This window comes from Cebus imitator, unplaced genomic scaffold (genome assembly GCF_001604975.1).
Source record: "Cebus imitator isolate Cc_AM_T3 unplaced genomic scaffold, Cebus_imitator-1.0 Scaffold83, whole genome shotgun sequence".
Lineage (NCBI taxonomy): Eukaryota > Metazoa > Chordata > Mammalia > Primates > Cebidae > Cebus > Cebus imitator.
The window spans coordinates 5,974,290-5,990,269 of record NW_016107398.1 but is presented as its reverse complement, the minus strand read 5'-3'; the positions used below and the strand labels follow the sequence as shown (position 1 = coordinate 5,990,269).

The following is a 15,980-nucleotide window of genomic DNA, read 5'->3' as shown; positions in this document are numbered from 1 at the left end:
CTGCCCCCTCCAGGAACCTTCCAATATCCCCCAAAACTGGGGAACCTTTCCGTGTTCTCTTACCACCTCTCCGGTTTCTCCCACTATGGCACTCACCTGAGACAGTGTGACTAGTTTGAGACCCTCTGCCCTACACTATTAGTTATTTAAGAGCAGGAGTTATACAAAAATTAGCCGGGCATGGTGGCGGGTGCCTGGAATCCCCGCTACTCAGGAGGCTGAAGCAGCAGAACTGCTTGAACCTGGGAGGCAGAGGTTGCAGTGAGCCGACAGAGATCAAGCCATTGCATTCCAGCCTGGGGGACAGAGCAAGACTCCGTCTCAAAAAAAAAAAAAAAAAAAAAAAAAAGAGCACAGGTCTTAAGGGCCAACTTGACAAATGAACAATGATGGTGAACAAATTGATGCTTTTACTGAGGTACAGATCAAGCACCTCAAGACTGACTTACCACTCACTGCTAACCTAGCCGTGACCCTCTGGAGCACACAGCACTTTGTCACTGTGTCTCACTGGAGGGGGTCACCTCCTACAGAGGTAGGAGCCTCTCGTCTTGCAGATGGGGACTCAGTGGCAGGCCAGTGCTTTCCCTCCACAGCACAATGCAAGGAGGGCTAATTAACAAGATCATTTTGGTAAAGCTCTTTGAGCATCTCAGAGGAAAGCCCCCAGGGAATTGTAAGGCTGCTGCTTTTTCCTCCCTCCTCAAAAGAGCCTTTACAATTAATCAGCTATGCCTTTTACAGAACCAGCAGGCAGGGCAACGCCGTGGTGCTGGTGGTGTCATTCCAGCACCGACAGACAAAAACCCAAGCTCCACCCCAGCCCTTAACCCCCAGCCCTGTGGCACTCGGATGTTCTTCAGAGCGCACAGTCAGGCACTCCCCACCACCACCACCATCACAGCGGGAAACAAAGGGGCAGGGATTTATGGCCTAAGACTTTTCCCAGATCAGACCTGGGGTCAGCTTCTCTGGGGAAGCTAAATGGAAAAGGCCCCAGTCCCAAATGGATTTCACAGGCAGCCAGGTCACAGCCTTAACGCAAGATTACTCATAGCCCAACCCCTACGCCAACACACACACAATTAGGAAGATTTGTCTCTAATTGGGGTCCCTCTTTGGGGATCCTACTGCAAGAGGGTGGCAACAGAAGCATACTTCAAACCCAGAAACTAAAATGTCTTTTCTACTTGAAGAAGTTTTCTCTCTGATTGATCATAGGCTACCTGTCTGCAAACTAAGCTCATATTTTGAAAACAGAACCCGTGGCCCAAATCCTCCTAGCACTAAACAAAGCATAACGGCCAACTGCTAAAATGCTCTAAGTGCTATATACATATTAAAGTGACTAATCCCTTGCAACAACTCCAGGAGGTGGGTTCTCATTTTACACATGCAGGCACTGAGGCCACAGAAGTAGTAAGTGGTAGAGCCTGGACTCGAACTCAGGCACTGAGGCTCCAGAGTTCATGCTCTGCTGCCCACTGCCTCCCTAACAGACTACACACTAGCCAGGGCTATAAACAAAGGCTTGGTCACAGCCCTGGCTGCCATGGCTTTGCTTCAGCATAAGCTGCAGGAGACATGAAGACCTGAAGGATCGGGGCTTACGACATGATACTCTGAAGGACTGAGTCAAGATTCCTTAGGGTGGTTTTTGGACCTGCTACTATGTGACCTTTGGCCATTCACTCTCCGGCAGAACAACATGGTAAAATACAGATCCCCAGTCAAAGGATTGCAGGTCATGGGTAAGCAGAAAGGAAAACAGAAAAAGCATGAGGTCACCGGGATTAGACTATAAAGTTCTTGGATGATGACAGAAGCCCTGTAGTGACCAGGAGACCCAGGATCACAAGGCTCCCTCTCCTGGGCAGGAGGACTTGCTGGAAAAGAACCAAGAGCCCAAGAAAGGGAGGGCTGAAGAACAAACGAAGCACTGAGTACAAAGCAGGACACCAGTGCAGACTGTCAGGAGGCACTGTTTGATGGTGACGCATAAGAGACATGGCACTCAATCGGAGTGCGTTCTGAGTGCATCCCACTCAATCGGAGTGCATTCTGGCCCTAAGAGACCGGATTGGAGCCATTATGTGTGTGCAACTCAGACTCCCACAGAGGTGGCTAAAGTGCCTCCGCTGGTGCTCCCTGGGCGGGGCCAGTCTTTCCTCACTACCCGAAGAGCATCACTCCATACTGTAAGATTCCCCCAAGCCAGGATGAGAACTGGGGTCTCCATACTCACTCTAGAAGACCCCATCTGCTAGGGAAGGAGGAAGCCAGAGAAAGAGGCGATGAGGCAGACAGCAGCCAAACCCTCAAACCAAGTGCCCACGCCTACCCCATCCTATCACACACAGGTCTCCAGTTCTCCTAAGTATGCCCCAGCCATGACCTCTTTCATCTTGCAACACCAATCAATCCAGTCAGTCATCAGTGAATCAGTCTTCTAGAAAACTCACTTTCTCGGCCTGTAATCCCAGCACTTTGAGAGGCAGAGGTGGGAAGATCACTTGATGTCAGGAGTTCAAGACCATCCAGGCCAACAGGATAAAACCCTGTCTCTACTAAAAATACAAAAATTAGCTGTGTGTGGTGGCGGGCACCTGTAATCCCAGCTACTTGAGGGGCTGAGGCAGAAGAATCACTTGAACCTGGGAGGTGGAGGTTTCAGTGAGCTGAGATCGCACCACTGCACTCCAGCCTGGGTGACAGTGCAAGACTCTGTCTCAAAAAAGAAAAAAACAGAAAACTCTCTCAAGTCCTACACTTGTGAAGCCTTCTTTGGGCAGGTCCCCAAAGACTTATCTCTTTTTGAGACAGGGTCTCCCTCTGTCACCCAGGCTGGAGTGCAGTGATACAATCATAGCTCCTTGCAGCCTCGACCTCCAGGGCTCAAGCAATGCTCCTGCCTCAGCCTCCTAAAGTGATGGGATTAGCAGGTGTGAGCCACCACACCTAGCCAAGCTTCCTTTTTGATGGCCTAAGAAGCTCAGACATACACCTTTAAAGATCCATGGGCAGAAGAGGGAGAGAGAGGTTTGGTTTTTTTCCTCTAAATTTGAACCTAAACCACACCCTTCCTCCACCCACACCTGTCCTCTGGAGGAGCGTCTCTGAATACTGCAGGTGCCAAGGCAGGCAGGCTGCAGCAGGCCCTGGATTCCCAGCACAGCAGACTGGGGCCACATCCTTCCCTCCCCACTATGCCTCAGCACCATGCCCCATTCTGACCCAACAGGAAAAAACGGCCACACCCTCAGAACCCACAACAGCCTTGGAGTTCTGCCCTCAGGTCTCCTGTCACGGAGGCAATGGGACCCTGCTCCTTCCCCATCCCACAGGGGCACTCACGGAGAGCCTTCTGGAACTCTGTGTCTCTGGTCCTAGGGAATGCCCAGGGGTCAGCCCATACCCACTGGCCCTCCCTCCCAGGCCAGTGAGCTGAGGACAAGGCAGGAGAGGGGAAAGGACACTTGGGGGCGAACCCTCTGGTGAGCACATCAGAGATTCTCCAGAAAACATTCTGGTTCAGAGAGGCTGGTGTCATCCTTTCATCCACTGCCCTTCACCTCACACTCAAGCATTAGAAGCCGCTGCACCATAGCTGCTTTGGAGCCAGGCAGAAAAGAAGTGAGGGGGGTCCCCAGAGGCAGCTGCTCCAAAGGCCCCAGTAAGGGAGGAATCCACACAGCACCTGCACACAGGGAAAGTCCTCACTCAGGGGGGACGATGGCGCAGCCCTCCCGTGTGGCCTTCTTCATCCCTCAACTACACCAACTGCTAAACATTCCAAGGGCTCCCAAAGCCAGGGTGGCCCAGCAGCTTTTGTCCTTCCCCCAAACAATCCCCACAACGGCACTTTCGGAATCTCTTCAGAAAAAGTCCCAGAAGGAAGCAATAGAGAAAAGCTATAACTCTTCCAGAAAAAAAAACAGGATGAAAGCAATGTGAACTTCCAGAGAGATGTCAGCTAAGATGGTGAAATCACTCAGCTGTGCTCTTACCCGCAGCTTGTCACCACCCTGGGCCACCCTGCTCCCAAACTGTCCCCAGAGGCCCAGCTCTTGCCTGTCTGTTCCCATTGCTCCCCGCACGCTAGGGGCTCTCCTGGGGGAGGGGAGGACCCCCTCCTAGAGGGCGCTTGCCCCTTTCCTAGCAGTTTCCTCACTCTGACCCCTCCCAGCCCTCCTGGAGATTCAGCAGCCCTGAGCACCCTAATAAAGCACGAGAGAAGGCTCCCCGGGGAGTGACTCTGTGTTCATGTGAGCAACGTGACCGCCAGCAGAAGCTGTGCCAACAGTGTGACCAAGGTTTCTGGGGCACCCAAACCCAGCCCAGCTGGCTCAAATTCATTTTCCCTTGGGAATACATTTTCCCACCACCTAGGAGCAGCAGGGCCCATGCAGTCTGGCTGGGTCCCTGCAGCAGGACCACAGCTGCCAGGAAGGAAAAGGACTGTGCCTTGCCAGGGGAGCCCTCCCACATGGACTCCAGGAGAAAGTCTGGGCCTACAGCTGAAGTCCAGAAAGTTTCCTCAGCCTGGCATTTGAAGGAAAGGAAAGCCAGGCACCTTGCTCAGAGGGAGAGTCATTCACTCACACCACCCGGACCCCACCACCACGACATGTATCCACGTTGTGTCTCAAACCTGGAATGGGTCCCCAGATCCTCTGCCTATACAAATTCAGCCAATCACCTCCTTCAGAAAGGCCTCCTTGACCATTTCCCAGCATACACGCTAGTGCAGTCTGAATAATGCTCTCATATAAGGAAATCTACAGCCTGACCCTCAACCTGTGAATGTCACCTTATATGGCAAAAGGGACACAGAAGGCAGAGGTGATCAAATCCAGGATCTTGAGATGGGAGAGCAGCCTAGATTAGCCGGGTGGGCCTGATGTGATCATAAGGTTCCTCATAAGAGGAATCTGGCAGGAGTCAGGGTCAGACAAGTTTGACAATAAAAGCAGAGAGACAGAGAGAAGGGGACTAGAAGATGCTATGCTGCTGGCTTTGAAGAGGAGGAAGGGGCCACAAGCCAAGGAAATGGGCAGCCTGGGAAGCTGGGAAGGGCACAGAAACAAATTCTGCCCTGGATCCTGCAGAAGGAACGTGGCCCTGCAAACCCAGTCTGACGTCTCATCTCCAGAACTTTAGGACAACAAATGTGTGTTGATTTAAGCAACTAAGATTGCGGAATTTGTTACAGCAGCAATAGGAAGTAATCTGCTCCTCTGAACTTGAAACACCCTGAGTATCAGTTAAAGCATTGGTCTTGGGGCTTGATATATACAACCATTTCTTCTGGACAATACGGTAAAACCCAGTGGTCTGGGCCTTCTTTCCCATACCTTCCCTTCAGCCTTAGAGAGCAAGGCACATTTGGTGTTCAATGAATGCCTGCTGGAAGGACTGCGGGACGGTGTCTGGATCAGCTCCCATCACTCACACAGTCAAGAGAAAGGTAAACAGTGGGTGAGGTCAAGACCAAAGCCAGTTCCTCCTAGTCTAATGAGTTTCCACATTAGTCACTGCTAGCAAGTTTCCAATCAACCAAGAAGTGCCAGGATTGGTGACTGCTCATTCACCCTGGTAGTCCCATCCTACTTGGCCCCAGACAGGGAGCTAGAGCACGGCATGGCTACCCTGCTGGGCTACAGACTAGGTGACCAGCCACAAGAGACTAGGAGGAAGGGGAAGGTGGCCAAGTTTAGAAAGGAACTGTGATGGGTCAGGTGTGGTGGCTCATACCTGTAATCCCAGAACTTTGGCAGGCTGAGGCAGGCAGATCACCTGAGGTCAGGAGTTCAAGACCAGCCTGACCAACGTGGTGAAACCCCATCTCTACTAAAAATAAAAAAATTCACTGTGTGTGTTAATTAGCATGTGATATAATCCCAGCTACTCCAGAGGCTGAGGCAGGAGAATGGCTTAAACCCGGGAGGTGGAGGCTGCAGAGAGCCAAAACCATGACACTGAACTCCAGCCTGGGTGACAGAGTGAGAATCCGTCTCAAAAAAAAAAGAAAGAAAGAAAGAAAAGAAAAGGGACTGTGATGATCTGGTCTCCCTACAAATGTCCCAGGAAAAGCAGTCTATCAGGAAGTTTTGTGTAAACATATGCTAAAGCCAAATGAGGGCAATTACTGTTGATTATAATTTGCTCTTGTTCACAGCCAGGGTAGAGGTCACTTGGCTGCCAGCACAACTTGTCACTATGCAGTGTGCCCCAAAAACAGAACAGCCAAAGAAAGCCCTAAAAGGTGTCGCTAGAAATTACTCCCTGGAAATCACAGACAGATCCAAAGTTCCCAGAGGCCCCACCTCTCTCATCCTGAGGTCAAAAAGGCTCACAGGACCACTGCTACTTACCAGCAAAATTCAAGGACCCAGCCCTGTAGATTTGCCATCTCCACAGCCTCATCCCCACTTCAGTGGCTGCTTGTTTTGAGGCCTCTAGGCTGGAGGGGGTGGGCAGGTAGGAGGAAGCTGTATTTATTACTGTCTCAGATTCAAAGGCGCTGGAGAACCTTGGTGGGAATCAAGTGCGTGTGGAGGGGCTCCATTAGGTCCCCCAGCTTTCTCAGCAGAAGAGAATAGGCACAGATGCAGTGGGGCCCACACAGGTCAAATGCAGTCAACTCATCCACAGGCTTTGGAATCAGCCAGACCTAGTTTGAATTCCAGGTCCTCCATTTTTCCTGGCTGTATGTGGCCTTGGGCAAGTCACTTCACCTCACCAAGCTTCAAGTTCCTCATCAGGAAAATAGGCACAGTAATGGTGCCAACCTGACTGGGGTGTCTCCAGGGTTGAGATGATACAAGTAAGTAACCCGTACATCTGACACACAGGACACCCACCAAGAACAGTGGTGGTGATGATGATGGATAAATCACTTAACTGTTCCGTAGCCACCAAGACAATGAGATTTTTCTGACTTGTACCTAAAATGTTTGATCCACATCTCAAATTAATGATACAAGTTAAACTTGGTGAACCAGCATGACCTGACCTTCCCCCACCACCCATGTGTTTATCCATCTTCTATGATCTCAACATCAATACAGACCATTATTTTTTTGAGACGAAGTTTCTCTGTCACCAGGCAGGAATCCAATGGCACAATCTTAGCTCACTGTAACCTCAGCTTCTCGGGTTCAAGTGATTCTCCTGCCTCAGCCTCCCAAGCAGCTGGGACTATAGGTGCGCACCACCACGCCCAGCTAATTTTTGTATTTTTAGTAAAGATGCAGTTTCACCATGTTGGCCGGAAAGTAGACCGTGATCTTATAAAGGCAGACACACAGCAATTCAGCTGGAAAGTAAAGCAGGCTGATACCCATACCCAACAGGAGGTCAAACCAAGAAATGAAGTATAAATGAGTCCGAATCCCACCCCTACAGCAGACAGGGTGCATTCCTCAGGGATCCACACGGAGAGACGGCATGTACTACAGGGAGCTGGAGAGAAACATGGCCATGGGGCATGGCAGGCCTGAGCAACAGCAGAAGTGAAGGCAACTTGAGACAGCAAAAGCACAAATAAGTGATTAACAAAAACCATCCTTGACACTGGTCCCTGGGTTGTAAACCCAGCTGCAGGGTAGACACCTGGGAGGGCCAGGGCATAAGGCAAAATGGCAAGGTACTGGGAAAGGTTCTAGTGTGGATCCATTCCTAAGTCACGGGGAGTATCAAGAAAAGGAAAAGCAGAAGAATGTGTGTGAAAGAGCCTGGGGTCTGTAGCCAGCATGCCTCCAAACTACCCTAGCTCTGCCTAGCCACTGCACAATCAGGAGCAAGTCAGCATGCTCTTTGTGCCTTGATCTCTCTCCGATTTGAAGATGACCCTGGTAATCTTCCTACCCAAGCTGTCCAGAAAGACATCATGGCAGTCCTGTAGTTAGGACAAATCACACATAGACCCCACTCTTCAGAGCTTACATTATATAATGCAAAACAAGACAAGTGCATCTGTAAGAAAAGGAGGAGAGCATCCAGTCGTGAGCAGTATGGGAGTTCAAGACTGCTTCCAGTTTGGGAATTCATTCAACACTCCTGAACACGAATACCAGGCCCTGGGGATATGACATGAATAAGACCTTGTCCTATCTTTGAAGAACTTGAACTTCAGAAGGAAAAATGGCCAAATAAACAGAGTGTTCACAAAACAATGCCTTCAGTCCTAATACAAAAGCATGAATAAATAAACTGTGCTAACAGAAGAAGGAGTAGCTAGTGCTACCTAGGGGACCAGGAAGCTTTCTAGGAGGAGGTGACATCTTAGCTGAGTCATAAATGAGTAAGCTTTTGCCAGGTGAAGAAGAGATCTGAGTGCATTTGCTGCCAAGAGAGCAGCTGAGTCCTGAGAGGACCCAGACCACGCCAGGCCATCTGGGGCATCTGGCAACAAGAGGCCAGACTGCAAGGCAGGCCAAGGACAGACGGAAGGAATCCACATGACTTTGTGGGAAAGGACAGATCCAAGACAGGTATGGAAGAACAACTACCAAGACACGTGGAAGTGGGGCTCCATGAGACAAGGTGTAACAACGTGCCCTAAAAAGGTCCAAACCATGAAATGGGCTGTGGCTGCAGGTGTCCCTAGAGCCAAGGAGTTTTCAGGAAGAATGCAGAAGCCCAGGAAGGTGCTGGCTGTTCAGAGACAGCTTCAAGGAGGAGCGAGAGATCAAGAGAACATCGGCTAGAAAAAAGAATGAGACCCATTCCCACCCACATAAAGGGGGAGGAAATGAGACCCAACATAAACGTGAAGAGATGAAGCTACATATAAACTAACTGCTTCTAGGAGCAGGAAGAGAACATCTACTATAGAAAACTGAGATGCCAGTTCTTAAATGGAAGAAATCTCTCATTGGGATTTCAGGCCAGCAGCTCTCAACTGGACTGGAGAAGGAGTTTGTGTGCATCCTACTACCCAAGGGTTTTTTCCTTCCCTCAATTTTCACTTTCCCTTCCTAAGCACATCAGAACGGTGGCTTGGGGGCAAGGCTGCCAGGGCACTTCCCTGAAGCACAACTCCCTTCCCAATTCTAAGAATGAGTCCAGATTCAGAAAGTTATGTAAACAACCCCAGCCCTCCCCTCCCTCATTCCTCTTCCTCGCAGGTGATACAGCAAGAAAAGAGCTCCAACAAAACCCCCTTTGCCATGGGCTCTGACCTTGGGCTTGATGCCTGATCCAGAGAAGTTAGGAACGTGGATTTCCAAATCAGATCTTATGGACATGGACACACACACACACACACACACACACACTCGTGTAAATTCCCAAAGGTGGCCAGCCCTTTGGGAATTTACACGAGTAAATTCCCAAATTCAGCTAGCAGGGCCACACATACTTCCTCTATCCTACAGAACCCAGTGGGCCCCTCTCCACCCATAGCTCCTTCCCTATCAAGGGGCCTCACCGGAGAGGCCTAAGAAACTCATCCAACCAGTTCCTGGGTAGAGGAGGCGCACTTCCTGCCTCAGCTGGAAGGGTACCTGGACCAGAATTCAGACTGGTGGGGCAGTGTCACCCAATCCCAATTCTGGGGTGCACGCATGTGGAGACATAGCCCAGGCAGCATCTACTCCTGGAAAAGTGAGGCCTTGATTTGGGGTCAATCTGCCCCGATCTCCACGCTCCTGCTCCTCGGAGCTATGGAAGTGGTGGGTGCCAGGATCGGGTCTGGGTCAGCTGCCCCCGGGGAGGACACAGGGTAGGGAAAGAACCTCCTTTCACCTGCTCTACCAGCTGCCACGGTTTGATCCAAAACAACCACCCTCTATGGATTCTGGGAAAAGGAAACATCAGGAAGAAGTGGGAGATTAACTCTGCTTTTCTCTCTCTCTCTCTCTCTCTCTCTCTCCGTGTGTGTGTGTGTTTGCAGGGTCCTACATGACCTTCTCTAACCACCCAACTCCAAATGTTCAAGACAAGAAGTCCCCCTGAAGCCTCCGGCAGAAGCATTTACAGTCACCTCCAAAAGGAACACAGGATTGTCTTGCTGTCACCCAGCCACATGGAGTCCACTAAGAAGAGCAGCTCCCCTACACCTGCTCCCTTTATAGTTCTCAGTGTCTAACCCTCAAGGGAAGAACCTGTCTTTTGCCCTAAAGCCTGTGACTGGCTGGGTTTCCTGGGGGGAGTATGGCAAGGCTTAGAGGCCCAGAGTTGAGAAAGACTTATCCCACCCCATTCCCATCCCCTGGCCTGGCCCCGGCCGAGCACCTACCGCTTTCCTCAAGAGGGCTCCCATTCGGGCACCATGAGGGTGGCAAGGAGCCGGGCAGCCACATTGTCCCCAGCACCGGCAGCCCAGCAGTTAACAGGCTTGGGGCGAGCAGCGGGCTGCCACCAACAGCCTCGGGAATTAAAGCGCCCGCCGCCTCCTGCAAAACTTCGTCAATAAACGTTCTATTCAGAACCAGTTCCGCGTGTGGGTCATACTTTCTGCATTTCTCTCATTCCTGATTGCTGGGGGGCCCTAGCCCAGGAAACGCGACTTCCCAACACAATTCTGTAGGTCCCCACTGGGTGAGGACCCAGGCCACAGCTCTAAGAGGTGAGCGCCACAGGTCTGAGGACCTGCAAGTACCTCCAGCAATGAAGCACAGGGATACTAACCACAGGAAGTCCAATACTGAAGACTCCAGAACAAAGCCAGATCATTCACCAGCAGCACAACAATGCTCTGTTTATGCAGCACCGCCCCCACCCCAGGCCCTCCAGGCGAGAGGATAATTAACCCTTCTGCCCTCACAATAGTGGGGGCAGAGAGGAAGGGCAAGTGGCCATCCCTATTTTACAGGTCAGGAAACAGAGGCACAAGGCTCCCCAAATGCCTCACTGAAATAATCTCAGCCAGCATTTATTAGAGTGTACCACACCTCAGGCAAAACACATTCTCTCCATAATCTCACAACACTCAGGTACCCAGGGCCATATAGTCAGGGAAGTGACTATATGGGAGCCAGGGTTTGCTGGAATCCACAACCCCTGTGCCCTTCACCAGTCTCTACACGACCTGCCACAGAGCCTGAGTTGGAGCCAAGAAGGCCATCTCTCTCCCCACCTCATAGGAATGCTCTCAAGCCCTTTTTGCTTTTTAACATGTGACACTGTTTGCTCACAAGTTCCTAGAGTATGGGGCAACCTCAGAAAGGAGCCAAAATGGAGTCACCTGGGAATTCATAAGTCACCTGTAGATGCCTCCAGAAATGGTACATGACCATTTCTGGTCATGTAGGCAACCCCAAGACGGAGGCCTTCCTTCTCCACCCACACGCTCTCACAGCAGGGGCACCAACCTGCGCAGGGCTCAGTGAGTGGCAAGCATCCCACGCTGTTTTTTCTGAGTGTTCTGTTGCCTCAACTCAGTAACAACTTCCTAGAGGTAAGAACCAGATCTTCCAGCGTTTTGTGCTCTTTTTTCCCCCAGGTCCTCTGGTACTCAAATCCCTACTTCTCATTTTGGCCGTTGTGCAAAAATGTGCCAGAAGAAGGTGGAAACACACAGGATGGATGGTATTTTGGGGGCTGTTGTGCTGGGAGAAAAAGGCAGCCCCAGTAGGAGCACAGACATAAGTTTGGGAAGGGAAGGCCAAGCTGTTCACCTCCTCTCTGCTGCCCAGTCATACCCAATCCAGAGAAGAAGGCTTCAGAGTCATGGCTGGGACAACTTCCTGTGTGAAAAGAAGACTATTTAAATTCACTCACATTTATTGACAGTATAAACCAAGTGCCACGTGCTAGGGACACAGCAGTGGGTAAGACAAATCCTTGTTCTCATGGAGCTTACATTCCAATGAGGAAGATAGCCACAAAAAGGCAGACAAATAACTAATATATTTTTGGAGCAGGTAAGTGCTATGAAAAAGATAGAGGAGGGAAAACAGAGTATGACTGGAGGATGGGAATTTCTGCTGGCTAGGGAGGCCTGGGAAAGCATTAAAGAGCTGACTCTAGAGCAGAGACCTGTACTGTAAGAAGCAGCCAAACATGCGACGATCTGGGGATGAGCCTTTCAACAAACAGTCTTTTCCTCTAATCCACCATAGCCATCCACTCACACGTCTCATATGCCCTAGACCTCAACATCACCAATAAATGAACACTTTCAAAATCTTGCTTTGAAGTATCCCACCCTCTATATCCACTGAAGAGGAACCTGATACAGAAATTTCAAACCACGCAAGGAAACAAACCATCATAAGTCAGAAAATCAAACTGGCACTCAAAGAACTAGAAATTAACAAATAGGTCTACAATAGATATTCAAAGATGAATAGTTTAAATGACTGGGAATATAAAAGAGATAAAAATCATAATAAAAGAACATGATAGTAAGGAACAGGCCAATTAGAAAAAGCACTACATGAAAATAAAATATTCAATGTTAAAATTTAAAACTCAATAAATGGAAAACTAAACACAGCTAAAGGGACAATTAGTTAGGTGAAAGATAAACTGAAGAAATCATCCTGAATTTAGATGAAAGAAATAAGATAGGAAATATGAACATTAATAGACTTAGAGGTCCACAGAGAAACAAAAAGGAAATGGGGGAGATGCAAATTTCAGAGATAATGTATATGAATTTTCCAGAACTGAGGATAGACATTAGTCCTCAGATGGAAGAAGGCACACACCAAGTTAAATTCCAAATAAGCCCACGTTTAGACATACTGTATGTGGTATAAATGCAGAACACCAAAGACAAAAAATATCTTAAAGGATGATAAGGAAATGTCACGAACTATATGCCAATGAATTAGATAACTTTGGTGAAACAGACAAATTTCTGGAATGGCACAAACCACTGACAGATTTAGAAAGAAAAATTCTAAACAAGAGATTGAATTAGTAACTTTTAAACTTCCAATAAAGAAAAGCCCAGGACTAGATAGCTTCCCTGGTAAAGTCTACAAAACATTTAAAGAATAATTCATATCAATTCCTTACAAACTCTCTCCCCCCAAAAATAGAGCAGCAAATACTTCCCAACTCATTCTATGAGGCCAGTATTATCCTGCTACCAAGATCAGACAAGATATCAGAAAAAAGAAACCTACAATCCTACATTCCCTATGATCATAGACACAGAAATCCTCAACAAAATACTAACAAATTGAATCTGGCAACCATAAAAAGGAATACACACTATGACCAAGTGGCATTTATCCCAGAGATGCAAGATTAGGTTAACATCTAAAAATTAATTGATATAGTTCAAGTTGATAATAGGATGAAGTATAAAAATCACCTGATCATTTCAATACACCCAGAAAAAAAATTTGACAAAATCCAACAGTCTTCTATGATAAAAACACTCAACAATCTAGGAAGAGAAGAGAATATCCCCAACTTTACACAGAGCATCCATGAAAAACCCATAGGTACATCATACTTGAGAAAGACGATGCTTTCTCCCTAAGATTAGGAAGACGACAAGGATATCCAGTCTTGTCACTATGTTTTCTCTATTCATAGATAACCTGAACTTGTATATGGAAAATCCTAAGTCATCTACTATAAAACTATTAGAACCAATAAAAGTGTTCAGCAATGTACCAGAGTACAAGATCAATACACAAAAACCTATTTTATTCCTGTACACTAGCAATGAGCAATCATAAAAGGAATTAAGATACTTAGGAATATACTTAAAGAACGAAGTATAAGACTTGTATGCTGAAAACCACAAAACACTGTTGAAAGAAATTAAAGAAGACCTAAAAGACATTCCTTGTTCATGGAATGGAACACGTAACATTAAGACTCAACAAATCAATCTAAAGATGCAACATAATCTCTATCAAAATATAGTTGATTTTCTTTTTGCAGATATTGACAAGCTGATCCCAAAATTCATATGGAAAAGCAAGGGACCCAGAATAGCCAAAACAACCTTGAAAAAGAACCAAGTTGGAGGACTCATACTTCCTGATTTCAAAACTTACTACAAAGCCATAGTTATCGAGACTCTGTGGTACTGGCATAAGGAAAGACATATACATCAATGAAAGAGAATAGAGATTATAGAAATAAAACATCACATTTATTGGCAATTGATTTTCAACAAGGTGCCAAGGCAATTCAATAGGGAAAGAATAATCTTTTCAACAAAAGGTGCTAGGAGAACTGAATCTTCACGTGCAAGAGAATGAATCTGGACACCTATTTCACATCATATACAAAAAAGTCAAAATGTGTCATAGCTCTAAATGTAAGAGCTAAAACTATCAAATTCTAAGAAGAAAAGATAGGAGTAAACTTTTATGAACCTGTGTGAGCAATGGTTTCTTAGGTACAACACCAAAAACAGAAGAAAAAATAAACTGTACTTCATCATCGAAATTTTAAACTTTTGTGTTTCACAGTGCAGTACCAAGAAAGTGGAAAGACAAACCACAGAATGGAAAAAAAATATCTGTAAACTGTATATTTAAAAATGAACTTATATCAAGAATACATAAAGAACCCTTAGAATTCAATAATAAAAAGACAATTCAATATAAAAATGGGTAAGGAATCTGAAGACATTTCTCCAAAGATGATATACACATGCTCAATAAACACATGAAAAGGTGTTCAACATCATGACATTAGGGAAATGCCCCTGGAACTATAATTAATACTACTTCATACTGACCAGGATGGCTAAAATCAAATGATGGACAATAACAAGTATTGCTAAAGATCTGGAGAAATCAGAACATTGTACATTGCTGGTGGGAATGTAAAACAGTTAAGCCTACTTGGAAAACGACTTAGCAGTTCCTCAAAAAATTAAACATGACTTCATGACCCAGCAATCTAATGCTAGGTATACACCTTAGAGAACTGAAAACATATGTCCACACAAAACTTGTACATCAGTGTTCATATCAGCAGTATTCATAAGAGCCAAAGAGTGGAAATAACTCAACAGTACACCAGCTAAACGAAATGTACGATAAACAAAATGTATGATACCCATACAAAGGAACATCATTCAGCAGAAAAAAAGGAATGAAGTACTGATATATGCTACAAATGAGAACTTTGAAAACCTCAGGCTAAATGAAAAAAGACAATCACAGAAGATTACATTATTATATGATTCCATTTTTATGAAACATCCAGAATAGACAAGTTTGGAGCCAGAAAGGCTATTAGTGGTTGCCTATGACCAGGGGAAGAGGAAAATGGGAAATGACTGCTAATGGGCACAGGGTTTCTTTTGGGAGGTGACAAAAAGGTTTTAAACTTAGTCTGGTTCTGTGGCACAATGGATAGCGCACTGGACTTCTAAAAATGTTTTAAACTTAGATAGCGGTGATGATTGCACAACACTAAATATATTAAGAACCAGTGAAATATACACCTTACATGGGCGAATTTTAAAATATGTGAAATATATCTCAACAAAGCTCTAAAATAAAAAATAAATATATAAATAAATAATGAACATCATAAAATGAAACTGGTCCGTAGGAAATAATATAGACTATTAAATAACCAGTGCCGGAAAAAAAGAATGGCTATTTCTCTGGAAAAAATAAGATCAGTTCCATCTTACAAGGTTGAGTGGTTCTCAACCATGGCTATATATAAAAGTCATCAGGGGCATTTCATAACCATGCCTGGGCCCTACCCCCAAAGTATTTTTATTTTATTGATCCAATCTGGGTGAGACTCAGGTATCAGTATGTTTTTTAAGCTCCTCATGAGGTTTTATATGAACTAGTGTCATGTAAAAAAAATACGTTCTAGATAAATTTAAAAAGTACATGTGGGAAGCAGAAGTTAAATTAGAAGGTCAGATGTGGTGGCTCATGTCAGGAATCCCAACACTTTGGGAGGCTGAGGCGGGAGGATCTCTTGAGCCCAGGAGTTCAAGACCAGACTGAGCAACATAGTGAGCTCCTGTCTCTACCTAAATTAAAAAAAAAAAAAAAAAAATTAGTTGATCGTGGTGGCAGTGCCTA

The 15,980-nt window shown here is 46.6% G+C and overlaps 1 protein-coding gene across 8 annotated transcripts in view; it reads right to left on the bottom strand.

Moving 5' to 3' along the window:
• PLEKHG3 (pleckstrin homology and RhoGEF domain containing G3) overlaps positions 1-15,980 on the bottom strand; it is a 73,909-nt gene that overhangs the window by 18,754 nt on the left and 39,175 nt on the right. The window contains exon 1 of one of the 8 annotated variants that reach the window (XM_017533996.2): positions 10,244-10,646. The exons of the other annotated variants lie outside the window; for them this stretch is intronic. Coding sequence (XP_017389485.1) covers positions 10,244-10,267 — 24 coding nt within the window. The 5' untranslated portion in view covers positions 10,268-10,646. Of the gene's footprint in view, positions 1-10,243; positions 10,647-15,980 lie in introns of those variants that run through there. 8 annotated transcript variants of the gene reach the window in all.